Consider the following 16,700-nt stretch of genomic DNA (forward strand, 5'->3'; position numbering starts at 1 on the left):
CAGTGGCCTCGGTGGCACCCGAAGAAGACACCTCCTTTCTTTTTTTTCGAAGCAACTCTCTTCATCTTCGGTGCCATTCCGAGTGCAATGAAAGGAAGCATGAGTTTTCTCCAGAGAAGACAACAAGAAAGCTGCGACCTCCCTTAACGACGAGGAGGGGCGTTAAATACTCGTGGTCTGGACAATGGTCCGCTGTTTGATTAGACCGTTCAGAACCAAATAGTCGAGAGTAAGGCCGAACAATTCGGGATCTCGCATGAGCGGCCAAGATCTGGTAGTTTCTAAACATGATCTCTCACCAACGGCCCAGATCAGGCGAGGAAAACAAAGAGGTCCACTACGCCGTCTTTAACGTGAAACGATGCATCCACGTCGTCTTAACTAACGAGCGTATTAACGCATGAACCGACACGTGGACCACTAAAGGCGGAGCCCGCCCGCGAGGTGAATTCGTCGTCTGAACTCATGTGGTCTGAACCCATCTGAGGGTTCAGACGTTCAGGCTCGCACACTATTCTGGAACTCAAGCCAGTCCTAATTTCGCCTGCAGACGGAATTCGCCTGCAGAAAGAATAAGCCTACGGCTAAAATCCGCCAACAGCTGGAACCCGCCCGCAGCTAGGATTCCCCCGTAACCAAACTCTGACTGGTGTGGATCTGTGTTGAACAATAAAAAAACAAAAAAAAGAGGTGCGTGCACAAGGGAAATAATGACTAGGAATGAAAGGATAATTCCATTCATTAAAAGAGATTCGAATACAACGGCAGAATCAAAAGCAAATTACAAATCTCACAGCCACGACTCCACCTCGCGAATCTCCTCAGCACGCTTGAGCTCTAGCCTCCTTAAAATCTCTTGATGAAGATCCTCCACGGAGAGCGAAACCAAGTCTTGGACGGTGTGCCTGGCCACCTTGAGGGCTCGGTCTTTCTCCTCAAGGGAACCGACGATCAGTTGCCGTCGAGACTCCAACTCCTCCAACTCCCCCATCAGTTGTTCACGAGTCTTCTCCTGATTGACTAGCGAGGCCTGCGCGTTAGCAATGATTTGCTTGGTCTTCGCTATCTCCGAAGACAAACGAGAGAGGCGGGAGTCAGCCTTTTGCTGCTCTAGGTAGGCTCACTCGTTCATTCTCGGCCTTAACCCGCTCCAACTCTTCCGCCAACCACGCCTCCAATGACATTGTCTCATCCAGTCGGTGATCGTGCTCCTCCAATGCTGCTTGAACTTCGTCGGACGCAAGACGAATGATCTCAGAGCTCGTCACGCGAAGGGTAAGCAGCTGCCGGATAGCCCGCTCTACCTCTTCCAAACGTTTGAAGTACGGATTAGCCGCGGTGGCACCAAGCTTCTTGATCAAGAAAGCCATGTTATAATCAAGGTCCACCTTGAACTCCTCAAAGGGGCAGCTCTCTTCCAATGCGAGCTTGATGCAGTCAGCGAGGGAGTCTTGGAAGTTAGCGAGGGTTTGAGCCACCTTTCTTTTGCGCGAACGCTCCAAAGGAGAGAGGGTAGCCTCATCTACCACGGATGTCATAGCTAAAGCCTCGATCAAGGGGCTGGTAGTCATGACGATGGAAGTGGTGGCAGATGCCATCAAAACCGACGTTGCTGGAATATTGACGGCAACGCCGACGGCCACCAAGGATGAGGGAGCAGTTACCAACCGAGTGGGTGTCTCCCCTTGGTTCAGAGACTCCTGTGCTGGTACTCGGCCCCTGACCAACGCTTCTGCAGAAACAGGGATGTCCCCTTATCGGTCTGACACCTCTTCATGTGCCGACACCTCCTCCTCACTTAATATCGCCTCATGAATTGAGACGTCATCTTCCGCCTCTGATTCACCCATCTCTCCAATCGAATGGCCCTCCCGAGGTGGGAGATCCTCTTTACCAGCAGCCTTATGGGATGGATCGGCTGCGAATACAAGAGGAAGGTTAGTAAATACCCCCGGGAGGAGCCCCACTGACGGTTCAGCCTGAATGGATCGACAACGCTGGATCCTACTCTTACCTAAGCCACCAAGCCCCACTTCATCTCCAATTCCCTCCTCTTCGTCGGAAGGAATGGAGATTACTTTCTCAACGGTACCTACATTAAGTCGACACAAATATCAGGTGGTGCGGATTCGACCTTACACCCAAGGGAATAGTGTCAACGATTACCTTCCGGCACGGTCGTGGAGGTTGTTGAGGCCCCTATATGTGGCTTCGAAACAAGCGTGGGTGCCACCAGCATGAGTCCAGAACCATCCCCGAGCACCATCCACTAACCCTCCTTCGAAATATAAGTGAGAGTTGATGTTTCCCATGTACAGTTGGTCATACCCAAACTGGCAGGCAAATCTGCAAGGAATGTACGGCTTGAGGTAGCACACAGAGCCTGTTCGCAGGATAAGATACCCCGGTCGAATGTTCACCAATCATCGAAAAGTGCCACAGGAAAGAACGGTGTGATGGTCCACCGTCGATACATCGCTAAGAGACTCTCCATACCCTCCTTCGCTGAAGTAGGAGAACAAACGGTGGAAATTATAATGACCGTAGTAGGACAGCGTCTTCCTCGCGTCAGGGATGTCTTTACACTTCCACGAGCATCTCTCCAAGTGCTGGACGAACGGAACAAATTTTTCCCCTTGGAGAGTAGCTGGGGAACTCATCAAGCACTCGCAATGGTAGACAAACCACGCTATCAAGTAAGTGTAGGGCAGCCCCACTCTAGGGTTGGCAGTCCTGATGACTTCACCTTCCCCTTCGTCGACACTCGACACACGACAAAATTAGGCCATCAATGTGTGGAGTCCCCGATGGATACACGCCACCATCACCGACACCAACGCGTAGGACTTCTCGTGGGCTAAGCGAACTATAGGATACACGACCTCCACCGGAAGTGCCTCGAAGGAATGAGTGGGGACCACGCACCTCTTCAGCCACAACATGAGGTACCCCGCGAGCAAGGCCTTTCCAGATATAGGGGACTTGGCCTGGTGGTGGAATGAGTGGAAAACCGTTCCGAATTTGAATCCACCCTCGTCATGCTCAAGAGTCATGGTGGCTCCCCCTTCGGCCGTCCTCCTTTCCACTTTGGCCTAGTCATACTCGCCCAACGGCAGAGTAAGCCTTCCTTTGGTATCATTCTCTGGGAATAAGTAATCAGCCTAGTTCTTATGGCTAATCCCCGGAGCCCTCTTCTTCTTGCCTTTGTGGTCTACCGCCCCCAAGGTATTGAGGCATATATGGTAGTGACAGAGTAATTCCCATAGAGTCTCAACCACCAAGGGGGAGCGATTTGAAAGTTGGTCAATCTCATCTTGACCTGGGATGTACTCCTCATAGGGGAAGCTTCCCAAGGGCAACCTTAACATGTCATACATCTCATGAAGGGTTATGCCGAGTTCACCATTGGGGGAGAAGAACATGCCGCTGTCTGCACAATACAGTTCCAAGATGCTGTGGAACTGAGGAGCATTGATTTTTAGACCATGTCGAGTGGCCCGAATGGCTACGTACAGCTCTGAATCCTTGAGATCAGAATTCTCGGCCAAGACATAGTCAGTAATCTTAGACCACCAGGTGCTGCTACCAGGCGCAGAGTAGATCCACCCCAAGGCTCTAAAGTCCTTTGGAGGGAATTTCCCCCCAGCCCCAAAGAAATAATGACGGAAGGTCTCCGCGACTGCAGTCATCTTCCCGGCAGGCAACTCATTGAACGACAGGCTAGGACGTAGAGCGGTCACATGTTTGTAGGAGATGTCCACCCAGTACCAAGCCGTGGAGCCCATGAAGACACCGCAAGTCACCCCGTCTTGAGTTGGGGTCAAATCCCAGTTCATCATTCTTAGGACAGCAAGGGACCGCAACTCAACAATTGAGAACCCTCTCGGCATGCTAAGGGGAGGTAGTGGTGGACCCCGTCCACTACGCGGAGCCACCTGCTCTCCCTGAGCAATAGAGCAGAAGGATCAGTCACGGCATCACCGAACAAAAACTAAGGCTTTTTGAGCTCTGTCCTAGCCTCGTCTGTCAGCACCGCGTCAGTAGTTAACTCACGCAACGTCAAATGGTGCCCGTCGATAACTCTCTTGATCAGTCCATCCGGCTTGTCGGCAGCAAACACGGGTACCAGATCCAGGAAAGGGAATCAGGAAGGCGCCGTATAGCCTATACCTCCGGCGAGACCGATAGCCACGCCCTTCAGAAGGGCTTCGTCAGAAAAGGTCGCTGCAAGGCAGAACCAAAAAATTAGAAAGGAGTCCGCCCTAGGGAGGCGAATCCGCCTATTAAGCCAAAATAGGCAAAGTCGCCAGACAAAATGTAAATTCGCCTGTATAGACCGAATTCGTCTTTACCAGACAAAAGTCAAACTCGCCTATCAAGAACGAATTCGCCTTCGCCCGATAAAGGCTGACTTGGCCTATAAAGGCAGAAGTCACCCCCTACAAATGAATGCAAAATCTGCCTGAAAAAGGCTAATTTTATCCAAATTGGGTAAACTACCAAAAAAAATGGCAGAGTCCACTGAGGAAGATGAGCAACGCTCATCCTCCCGACCCAACGTCGGCGATCAATGCAAAGTCATCAGACAAACCTTTCGACTTACCTAAGTGCATCTCAGGCACGCTGGTAATTGTACCAACAGTGATGCTATCAGAATAACGTCCAGGACCTCCTCCCTTTGGAACGCATTTCTTGGATTTCGACGCCATGTCTAGGAGTCGGGACAAAGTGGGAGTTTCTTTCTCTCTAGAAAGTTTTTCACGCGAGCAGAAGTTCCTGAGCACGGTAGCTCTCAAAAGAGGGGAACAAAGCCTATTTAAAGGCGGAAATGCTTGTATGGCCACGATCGCTCTCAAGATGGCGACATTGACGGTTAAGAGACGTGACCACGATCAAAATCGACGGCCCAGATTACTCTTGATAGGGCGTTCTCTTTTGCGGTTACGGAGGAATCGTCGAAACAAGAAATAGGCTGGTCAGAACCCGGGACCCGAACCGAAATCTACGACCGAATCTAACTACCGAATTCGAAAACCACGACCACGATTCATCATCGAGCGAGGTGCACAAAGCAGACGTCACATTGTCAGATTGGATTTAATGTGACCTGACGGACCCACGCCACCTTAGCTGGAAAGCACAAAGCTTCATCGGCAAAAACGTGGCTCACATCCCGCCAGATCAAAATTCGTTTGAAGGAAGGGTTTCGCCTGCGAAGACATTGTTCGACCCCACAATTTCAAATTTTGCCTGTGAAACTAAATTTCACCTGAATGACTCGTTCGCCGTTGAAAACAAATTTCGGGTAGTACGACTCACCCAGAATTTCGAATCGCCGATGGAATGGCCTCGCTCAGACCCACGTCTCAAACGACTAAGGGTTAGAGCAGAAATCTTAGCATTAAGCCTAAGAGAAACTACTTGACAACTCATCATACTGAGGGGAATAGTATGGCTAGCCCGATTCAAACGGTAATCGGTAAAGGCAAATCAAACCCGTTGATAGCTGAGGGTTTGCTAAAAATCCTAAAGAGGGCTAAATTCACCCTAACCCACCAGAGACTTCTTTATTCAAAGTATTACAGACCACACGCAAGTTGATTTAGGTCTGAAAACTTTGAAGGGGGTCTTGTAGACGGTAAAATTTACCTCCGCAGACTCACGTAAAATCCACCTGCGATTCAAGATCGCCCGCATGATTCAAGGGTAAGGCTCACCCATGAGCTTGGCTTTGCCAACATGAGCCTAGACCGCGCGATCACCAAAATTCCCTTACATTTGGTGACCCCAGACTCGCCTGTATGAACGGCTCGTCCCCCGCACGAGTCAAAATCATCCAAATGACTGAAATTCGCCTGTTTATTCGACTCGCCCGCTCGATTCAAAAGTCGAATGCACCTACGAACTTTAGGATCGCCAGTGTACTCGACGGCCGCTATACTGCATACAGGGATGGGCCTTCCCACTTCCCGCGACATGAAGGGAGGGAGCACAGTACTCCAAGCCCATCAAGTAGCCGCTCACAGTACGAGCAACCAGTTAAATCCATGCAATCGCCAAATCTTCCTGTATGCTCACGATTGAAGCTCACCTCGCCTGCACGAGTCAAGAGCTGAATCTGTCTACAAATGGCAAGCTGGCTAGACTCACTTGAGTACTTGGCAGCCGCTACGCTGCGTACAGGGATGTGCCTTCCCACTTCCCGCATGACGTGAAGGGAAGGAGCACAGTACTCCGAGCCCATCAAGTAGCCACTCATAGTACGAGTGACCGATCAGTCGCCAAGTCCGCCTGTAGGAAGCTCGCCTCGCCTGCACGAGTCATGAGCTGAATCCGCCTGCAAACGGCAAGCTGGCTAAACCCACACGGGTACTGGGCAGCCGCTATCCCACGTACAAGGAGGGGTCATCCCACTCCTCACGACGTGAAGGGTGGGAGTACAGTACTCCGAGCCCATCAAGTAGCCGCTCATGGTACGAATAAAAGGCATGGTATCTCCCAACAGTACATGGTCATATCCCATGATTCAAGGAGCGGCCACGTCATCTCTCCTCTATTTAAGAACTTCTCCTGGCTTCAGAAAAGAGGTTCATTCATAGTTAGTTAATTAATTCAATCAGTTAACTGAACCACTAGCTCTCGACTCTCAACTGAGTTGACGACAAGCTCTTTGCATAATCTTTGCACTGTAGCATCTTCTCCCAGTTTCGGGCCCTGATCGCCATCGAACTCGGAGACTCGAACTCTACCGACTCGAGCTTCTACTACGTACTGAAGCTCACCAGCAACCTCGGTCGAATAATCCAAGGGAAGCAGACTTAGTGCGATAACCGAGCGAAGCGTCCTGTAGCTACCGAAAGTCCCCACGTTAAACAAGGAGGGTATTCCCTCCGCTTCTATTGTAATTTTGATTCATTAGTTTGTAATAAGCTATTCTTATAAATACAAACGAAATCCCTATTTCGAGAGATCAAAATTCACACCTACAAATTGCCTAAAAATAAAAATAAAATAGACTCGAAAAAGACTCGACCAATAGAAACCTGATTGGAACCTGATTGTAGAACTTTACAACTGTCTTTGAAGTGCTTGCATATCCCCCGTATGAAGATGATTGTCAATGATGGAGAATACTTGTAACCTCATCTTTAGGAACACACCTTCTGAACATCCCATCAACACACTGTTTGTATAGAAATGGTTCATCCCAAAAATAATACTTCAAGTCAGCAAAGAACTTCTTTTTTTGTTGATAGCTCAGATTCGGAGAGAAGACTTCACACACTATGTAGTTGACGAAGTCTACATACCATGGTGCATCCAATATTTCTATGTCTAACAACAGATCATCTGGGAAGGAGTCATCGATCGGTAGTTCATCCTCCTCCCTATCATGTGATTCTGGTTTCATCCTCGACAAATAGTCTGTCACCAAATTTCTGTCCCTTTCTTATCCTTTATCTCTAGGTCAAATTCTTGCAAAAGTAGTATCCATTGAATCAACGTAGGCTTGGCATCTTGCTTGCTCAAAAGATATTTGATGGCAGAGTGGTCAGTATAAACGATGACTTTGGATCCCACTAAGTAAGATCTGAACTTGTCGAAGGCGAAGACAAATGCTAATAACTACTTTTCAGTGGCAGCATAGTTAACTTGGGTGCCATCAAGAGTGTGACTAGCATAATAAATTACATGGACTATTTTTTCCTTTCTTTGACCCAACACAGTACCAATTGCGTAATCACTTACATCAGTCATGACTTCAAATGGGAGATTCCAATCTGACGGTTGCATAATAGGAGCTGTTATCAATGCTTCCTTTAACCTACGAAAAGCATCAAGACATTCATCAGTGAAATCATAGGGAGAATCTTTAAGAAGAAGTTTAGTTAAGAGTTTTGTAATTTTCGAAAATTCTTTGATGAAATGCTGATAGAAACCGGTATGTCCCAAGAAACTTCTTACTCCCCTAACCGATATTGGTGGCGACAATTTTTCAATGATTTCCACTTTTTCTCGATCAAATTCAATTCTGCGCTCGGACATCTTGTGTCTTAGAACTATTTCATCCCTTACCATAAAGTGGAATTTCTCCCAGTTTAGGACTAAATTAACTTTTTCACAACGTTGCAAAACTTGAGACAAGTTAGCTAAACAACCATCAAAAGTAGTCCCATACACAGAGAAGTCATCCATAAACACATCCATACTGTTTTCTATAAAATCAGAGAAAATAGCCATCATACATCGTTGAAAAGTGGTGGGGACATTACAAAGACCGAAAGGCATGCGCCTATAAGCAAAGGTCCCATAGGGACATGTAAGAGTGGTCTTTTACTAGTCACTAGGATGAATAGAGATTTGGAAAAATCCTGAATAGCCATCTAAATAACAAAAATAGGAATGTCTTGCCAACCTTTCCAACATCTGGTCTATAAAGGAAAGTGGAATATGATCTTTTTGGGTTGCTTTGTTCAACTTTCTATAATCAATACACATCCTCCAACCCTAATCATCCTATTAGGGATAAGTTCATTATTCGCATTCTTGACTACGGTCACACCCCCTTTTTTAGGAACCACATGGACCGGGCTAACCCATTCACTATCAGAAATAGGATAGATTACCCTAGTATTTAGTAGCTTAAGCATCTCTTTTTTAACCACTTCCTTCATGTTAGGATTTAATCTACGTTGGTGCTCTATAAAGGGTTTATGATCATCTTCCAAGAGAATTCTATGCATGCAAATCAATGGGTTGATTCCTTTAATATAGTTCATGGTGTATCCTATGACCTTGCGATGCACCCTAAGTATTCTAAGCAACTTATCAGTTTCATTTTTATTCTGACATGCATTCACAATCACATGATAAGTGGAGTTAGGGCCAAGAAATTCATACCTTAAAGAGGAAGGGAGAGGTTTTAATTCTATCTTTGGTGCTTTATCATCTTCACAAGTAGAAACTTTTGGCTCTAACTTCAGACTTTCAAACTTTGCATTCCGAAATGGAGCACCTGATGTTGATTCTAAAGATTGAGCATACGCGGCTACCTCGGGGTCTTCATCATTTATTGAACCTTCTCTTACCAAACACTTCTCAAGTGGATCAGCTGAGTAATGGTTTGCAAGTTGCTCATGTGTACACTTGTCAATCACGTCGACCCTATAACAAACTATATTAGTTAGAGGGTGTTTCATAGCATTGCTTAAATCAAATTCTACCGTTTCCCCTCCAATATTTAGGGAGAGCCTTTCATTTTTAACGTCGATTATAGCACCTGCAATAGCAAGGAAGGGTCTTCCTAATATAATTGGAATGTTAGAATCTTCTTCTATTTCTAAAATTATGAAATCAACCGGGATAAAGAACTTACCGACCTGGATAGGTACATCTTCAAGTATACCTACTGGATATTTTACCAATCGATTCGCCAATTGAAGTGATATCGTGGTTGGCATCAAATCACCTATGCCAAGCTTCTTACAAATAGACATCAACATCAAACTTATGCTTGTACTAAATCACACAAAGCACGGTTAATAGAGACATTACCAATAACACAATGAATAGAAAATGAACCTGGATCCTTAAGCTTAGGAGGTAACTTATTTTGGATGATAGCACTACACTCCTCAGTAAGGGCCACAGTTTCGTATTCTTCTAACTTTCTTTTATTAGATAAGATCTCTTTCAAGAACTTAGCATAGGAAGACATTTGAGAAATAGCTTCAGTGAACGGGATATTAATGTGCAACTTTTTCAAAATCTCCAAAAATTTTCCGAACTGCTTTTCTAACTTAGCCTTAGCTAACATTTGGGGAAAGGGTAGAGGAGGCTTGTAAGGAGCTGGAGACACATATTTCTCAACTTTTTCTTCTTCCTGCGTTTGGGTCTCATTATCCACATCTATCACCTTTTCACTTTTTTCTTCATGACGACCATCTACCCCCATCATTTTCCTTCATTTTAGGTCCCTCATATTGTTTTCCACTCTTAAGGGTTATAGGATTCACATGACTCCTGGGATTCGTCTCAGGTTGTCCAGGTAGCATGCCTGAAGGCCTAGAAGAAGAGCTAGTATTTTGCACCAATTGAGTGATTTGTGTCTCTAACATCTTTTTATGTGTAGCTAGGGAATCCATCTTAGAGGCCAATTGTTTTACTACCTCATTTGTGGTTTGTTGTTGTTGCTTAAACTCTTCATTCAATCTCGATTGAGTTATCATAAACTTTTCCATCATATTTTCTAAATTAGACCTTTGAGAAGGGAGATTGGATTGAGGAGCATGAAAATCAGGAGGAGCAAAATTAGATGTGGGCATGGGATGTCCAGGTGGGTTTCTATAAGAAAAATTAGGATGATTCCTCCACCCCAGATTATAAGTGTTAGAGAAAGGGTCTCCCTTCTGATTAAAGTTATTAACATAGTTAACATGTTCATTACGATAAGTATTAAGGGATAAGGGATTTCCTAATTGACATTCAAGTACAGAATGACCAACATAACCACATATCTCGTATGCAATTGAAGTAGATGCCATAGAATTAATACTCAAGTTTTTAACTTTTTTAAACAAAGCATCAACTTTAGAGGATATATGATCTAAAGCATCGATTTTATACTTTCCTCCTTTTGATGTCTGTGCCCGCTCGTTCGGCCATTGATAGTGATTTGTAGCCATGTCTTCAATGAGAGTGTATGCCGCATCTATTGTTTTGTTCATCAAAGCTCCTCTTGCAGCAACATCAATAGTCATCCGAGTGTTGTAAGTGAGCCCGTTGTAGAAGGTGTGAACAATTAACCACTTCTCTAGTCCATGGTGAGGGCACATCCTCAATAATTCCTTGTAGCGTTCCCAAGCTTCATAGAGTGATTCTCCTTCCTTCTATACAAAGCTTGTGATCTGGTTCCTCATCTGTGTTGTTTTACTTAGGGGAAAATACTTTGTAAGAAACGCCCTGGACAACTGATCCCAAGTGGTGATGGACCCAGCTGGCAATGAGTGCAACCAAGTCCTAGCCTTGTCCTTTAAAGAAAATGGAAATAATCTGAGTCGAATAGCATCATTGGTCACTCCATTAAGCTTCAAAGTGTCGTAATACTCCAAGAAAATTGACAGGTGGAGATTCGGGTCTTCAGTAGCACCTCCTCCAAACTGATTTTGCTGAACCATTGAGAGCAGTGATGGTTTTAGCTCAAAATTATTAGCTTCAACAGTGGGCCTTGTAATACTGTTTTAGCTCAAAATTATTAGCTTCAACAGTGGGCCTTGTAATACTCGAATGCGTGCCTTGAGCATTTGGTGTAGCGAAATCCTTAAGAAGCTGATTCTGATCACCCATTATTGCTTGTTCTGTGTTCCTTTGCTCCCTTATATACCTTCTTATCTCTGCAAGAGTCACCGATAGTTCAGGATTGTTTTCGTTGTGTACTTATGTTTGATGCCCTTGCATAAAAGAAAGTGAGTAGTAAAGAGAATATAAAACAAAATCTAGTCTAGCTTAATAACGTAAGCACTCAATATTAACACCGTAGTCCCTGGCAACGGTGCCAAAAACTTGTTAGGCAAAATCTGCAAGGGCACAGACTCGTTGTAGCTATCAAGGTCGATCCCACAGGGACTATGGGTTAATTACCAAATTTTACGTTATTTGACTAGCTAAATTAATGAGTAAATTAGAAGAGATGAAAATTAAAAGAAATAAAATAAATAGCTAACCAGGTGGAATTCAATATAACGAAGGGCCAGGATTGGGTTTTCACCACAACTTCTATGCTCAATGATGAATTATTTTAGTTCTCAGTGTTGGTTTAAACTAGACATGGTGAATTGGCCTAAATTAATCTAAAGCCTCTTTCAAGGTCTAAAGATCGTGCCTAATTAATCTTAGTTAACCTACTTTCTTGGAATCAAGATTAAATTAAACTCATTAAGCTTTATGCTAATCCAAATCAAATCCCTAAGGAATCTAGCCTACTTTCGTGGTTTGAGTTTCCTGCTTAATTTCTAGAGGTTCGGTATTAATCTTCACCTTTCAGTCCTTCAATTAATTACCTATGATTGCTAATACGGTGATCAAGCGAATCAACAAAATTAAAACACTAGAAATCAAGTTTAAAGATTTAAACTTTCACCAAGAACCTATATCAATTCATCATCACTCACCAAAAAGTTGGGTTCTTTCCCAATCCTAGACAAGAAATCTACTCACACATGATTGGGATAAAAGAATACATCAAATAATTATGCAAATCAATCATAAGAAGAAATAAATTAAAGAGAGGAAAGAATTAACCAAGAATACATCAAATAATTATGCAAATCAATCATAAGAAGAAATAAATTAAAGAGAGGAAAGAATTAACCTGCCTTTCAATTAAAATTTTCAAAATAAGAACTTACTATCCAATCTTGTACAAGAAATTAGTGTCTTCCTTTAATACTTGAACTCTAAAAATAGTTGCTAAATGATGGCTAAGAGAATATAACAAAAGATATCTCAACCCTAAGCCAAAATATCTATTTATATGTCCCTAAAAAATCTAGAAAAAGACAAGATCCGTGCCACGGGTGTGGTATGCATCACACCAGGGTGTGGTGGAATCTGTCTTGCTGATTTTGTGTTTGTTTGTATAATTTTCGGTATTTTAGCTATAACTTTTGCGTCCGACCTCAGAATGAGGTGATTCAAGTTGAATTGGAATGTTGTTGAAGAGATCTACAACTTTTATCTTTTGAGTTTGTTCTGGATTCAAATTACATCATGGTTGAAATTTTAGTTCTTCATACTCATGCATCCATTTTCTTGACGAACCATGCATTCGAAATCTTGTTGTTGCTTCAAACTCTTGTATAACTTCCAACGATTATCGAATCTTTTAATCTTGAGCCAATACCTATATATAAGAATACAAACAACAATAGTATCCTCGATCTAAACATGAAATATGCATTAAACATTCGTAAATCATGCTTGAAATACACTAAGATAATGCATATTTTACGTGTTCATCAAAAGACTGAAATGTTATAGGACCCACTCTGTCCAAAGTTTTGCATTCAAATTTCTGGGGTATTTTTTTTGGCATTTAGATTCTAATTATAGTAGTTACTAAAGAAAATGCCCACTAATTATTTTGCTTTTAATTCATTGGGGAAAAATAGTTCCAAAAACTCATTTTGCATTCAAAATCTAGCTTAGTAATTTGGTGTTTTCACGCAAAAATTTGATTAACTTTCATGGGCTCATCTCTAACTTAGCTAAAAAATGTTTTCACCTAGATTCCTATCATTTGGTAACTAGACATAATTTGAAACGGTAATTACCTTTATGCTTTTATTGTAATCAACACATTTCATGTGAAACTCTGTCATCTCTTCTTTTGCAACATCTCGACTCAGCCAACACCTAGGGTTTTTATTGGGATAAGATTTCGCCTGAGAGAGGATAGCCAGAGTAGAACTTGATCTTAAGGAGGAGGAAGGGGGCCAGAGAGAGCTCGATATCGTGGCGGCTCGAAGGGATCTGGCGGCGGCTTGAAGGGACCTCGCGGCGGATTTGAGAGGAGGATGAGAGGATTTGGGAGGAGGACAGAGGGGAGGGGCGGATCAGGCTCGATCTCATGACGGCTCAGAGGGAGGAGGACGGAGGGGAGGGGCGGATCTGGCTCGATCTAATGGTGGCTCAGAGGGAGGAGGATCTCGATCTCACGGTGGCTCGGAGGGATCTGGCTCGATCTCTCGGTGTCTCGTTATGGTGAACAGTTTTAAAGGTATTAGGGCTTGTGGTATAATAGTTCTTCAATTGAACAATGTGAAGGATATTGGCTTGAGATGAAGGAGAAGTTTGATATAAATGAAGAAGGGGATTGATGGTTGCAAACAGTTTACAAATGTCGAGAACACTGAGTGCCATGTTATCTTCAGGACACGTTTTTTGCTGGAATGAGATCGAGCCAAAGGTGTGAAAGTATTAATGCATTTTTTGATGGGTATGTTAACTCACAGACTCAATTACACGAGTTTGTGACACAATATGAAAAAGCAGTAACTCCTCGTCGTTTAAGTGAAGCCTATGAAGATTTTAAGAGTCTTAACACAAAGCTTGTCATGATCCTTGGACATCCAATTAAGGTCCAAGATGGAGAAATGTATACACTCAATATGTTTGATGTGTTCCAAACTGAATTCAAAGGATTTGGTACAGAGTTTTGTGAAGAATTGAGAAAAGATGGGGACATTGTTGAATACAAGATCTATAAGTTTACAGATAGGAGAAAATGGGAGGTGGTTACTTATGAACAATCCAGTCAGATGCAGTTCTGTTGCACTTGTGCTTTGTTTGAAACTAATGGTGTTGTATGTAGACATATATTATCACTAGTGGTGGCTAGTCAAATGAATTCATTACCCGACCATTACATCCTACACCGTTGGACCATACATGCTCGACATTGTAACATTGGGGTTGGCAACATTGTACTTGGAAGAAATATCACAAGCTGTGAAGAGAAGCTTAATTTATTGAAATCTTGGGCTTTAAGAGCAAAATTCAATAATGCGCTCGAGCTTGCATTTGATTCAGAAGAGAAGATGCAAAAACTTGATGATGTGCTAACAAATTTCATAGAATCAGTTGAAGAAGAAGTTGGAGAAACTCAAGATCAAATGGTGGATAGTTCTCAGATTTTCGCACCCATTTCACATACAATGGAGCACATTCCTCAGATTACAATTCGTGATCCTGATAGACCTGCAAGGACTAAAGGTCGTCCACGCAATGCTACTAGAATCCAGTCAGGTTTAGAACAAGCACAAGAAAAGAAAGAAAGGAAGAAATGCATATGTAGCAGATGTGCATATGTAGCATATGTGATGAACTCGGGCATTATAGAACTAGTTGTAAAGTCAACTTGCAAAGGTACAATTAATAATTTTTTTTCATGAAACTTCATAGTACAAAGTCATATCTCATGATTAATTTGACATGTAATTTATAGCTAAACATATGCACGGGTGCTAGATTATGAGGTTTGTTTACTGGGTACCCCAGTCCAAGTAAATATGTCTGAATTTGTTCCCTTTTCGTTTTTTTTTTTTTTTGTTTGCTTGCATTTTTTTGTATCAATCTTCAATTTTCTAGTCTATTGGTGAAAAAAATTGAATCCTTGTGGCACAGGTTGTTGGAGCATACTTTAAAAAAATGAGATCTCGGTCTAAATGTATTGACTACTTTGGTTGTAACTTTTTATGTTTTGAAACATGAAAATGATTCTAATTTGTGAGAACACCTGGATGTAACTTTGGATGATGTAACTTTGGTTGAAACTCTCTACCTTTTGGTTTGGATGCATGCTGGTAGGATAATAGTTTTTGATATGCTATTTTACCTGTCAAACTGTATAAACAAGGATTGGTTGTTGATAGGATTATCTGATATGAATGTGTTTAGTTTGGCTGTTGACAGGATATCTTACTTTATGTCTGTTATTTGAGTGATCAAGTTATTAAATATGCAAAAGTTCTTCAAATGTTGATTGTTCAGACAACATCTGCATAAAATTGTACCAAGAGGATATGCCTCAAGTGACAAATACATGGGACCCAATACATTTTATTTTCAGTTATCTTCTATGCTGCAAATGCCAAATGGCAAGAAGAATGCATCATGGTGTTAGCTTTGCTTGATAGCACAAAGATAATGTTAAGTTGGCACATTTGAATTCCCAGAGATGAACATTTGTGTCTGCATGAGTGTTTGTTTGTTTGTTTGAAACCTGTTGAAGTTACATTTTCTCAGCTTCTTAAGTTTGTGCGTGCGAACCAGTCTTTATCCCTAATGTAAAATGGAATTTTTACCTTTTGGTTAGAATCATAAACATGGTGGTATATTCTTAAAATCAGGCAAGCAAAGCATGCGAAAAAAATTCAGCATGCCTCTTTTTTTTTATGCAAAAGTTTATCAGGCTCTAGCAGCATGCCTCTTTTTGTAAAGAGAACCTAAGATTATGCATCCTTGAAATCTTCTAACTGTATTGAAGAACACTTCTTAGCATTTTTGTGTTCTTCTACAACACTCTGCTAGAAATGAAGTTCATGCAACATACAAAATAATCCAGTCAGGCATAAGCCTATTCATTCACACAACTAGCATTTCAGAATAAATTACATCACATAATATTGTATTTACTTACAAACCTAGTTGAGAAACATCCAAGATCCAATACATAATAACTTACAAATCACATCACATACTTTTTGCAATAGAGAATCTAACAAAAATAGCAACGATACATGCTATAAACACTAATATTGTAAACATTGAACCTAAAGCAAAAATATAGATGGAGGAAATAACAGTTTCCCTAAATTTTTCCTTGTCCTCATCTAGATTATGCCGCTCCGGAAATATTTGTTGTTGAAATTGAACTGGTTTCTGGACAGGCCTTGAGCTGGATGCTGAATCACGATCGATAGTGTACTTCTCCCATTCAATCAAAGCCTCTTCGTACATTGCAAACCCTTTGTAGGAGGCATTTAGAAATTTATCAGATTTACATTCCTCCCAATTATTAAAAATACCCCATCGTCGACCTCTCTTCACAATATAAAAACACTTTCTTGCTATATCAATTTCAAACCTGAAATTTTGTGCTAGGAAATGTAAACTTTGGATAACCTGAAAATTTGTGTTCA

At 42.4% G+C, this 16,700-nt stretch overlaps 1 protein-coding gene across 1 annotated transcript; it reads left to right on the top strand.

The window, feature by feature from the left end:
• On the top strand, window positions 13,898-16,481 carry LOC109839127 (protein FAR1-RELATED SEQUENCE 12-like). Its single transcript, XM_020407559.1, has 3 exons — window positions 13,898-13,966; window positions 14,013-14,925; window positions 16,396-16,481. Exons 1-3 carry the CDS (start codon window positions 13,898-13,900, stop codon window positions 16,479-16,481), a joined length of 1,068 nt encoding a protein of 355 aa, XP_020263148.1.

The sequence above is a fragment of the Asparagus officinalis genome, chromosome 4, assembly GCF_001876935.1.
Source record: "Asparagus officinalis chromosome 4, Aspof.V1, whole genome shotgun sequence".
Classification (NCBI taxonomy): Eukaryota; Viridiplantae; Streptophyta; class Magnoliopsida; order Asparagales; family Asparagaceae; genus Asparagus; species Asparagus officinalis.

Coding starts and splice junctions, on each gene's coding strand:
- LOC109839127 (XM_020407559.1), top strand. CDS start 13,898: ATGTCGAGAACACTGAGTGCCATGTTATCTTCAGGACACGTTTTTTGC. Junction 13,967..14,012: donor GGAATGAGATCGAGCCAAAG/GTGTGAAAGTAT, acceptor GTTAACTCACAG/ACTCAATTACACGAGTTTGT. Junction 14,926..16,395: donor TGTAAAGTCAACTTGCAAAG/GTACAATTAATA, acceptor GTCCTCATCTAG/ATTATGCCGCTCCGGAAATA.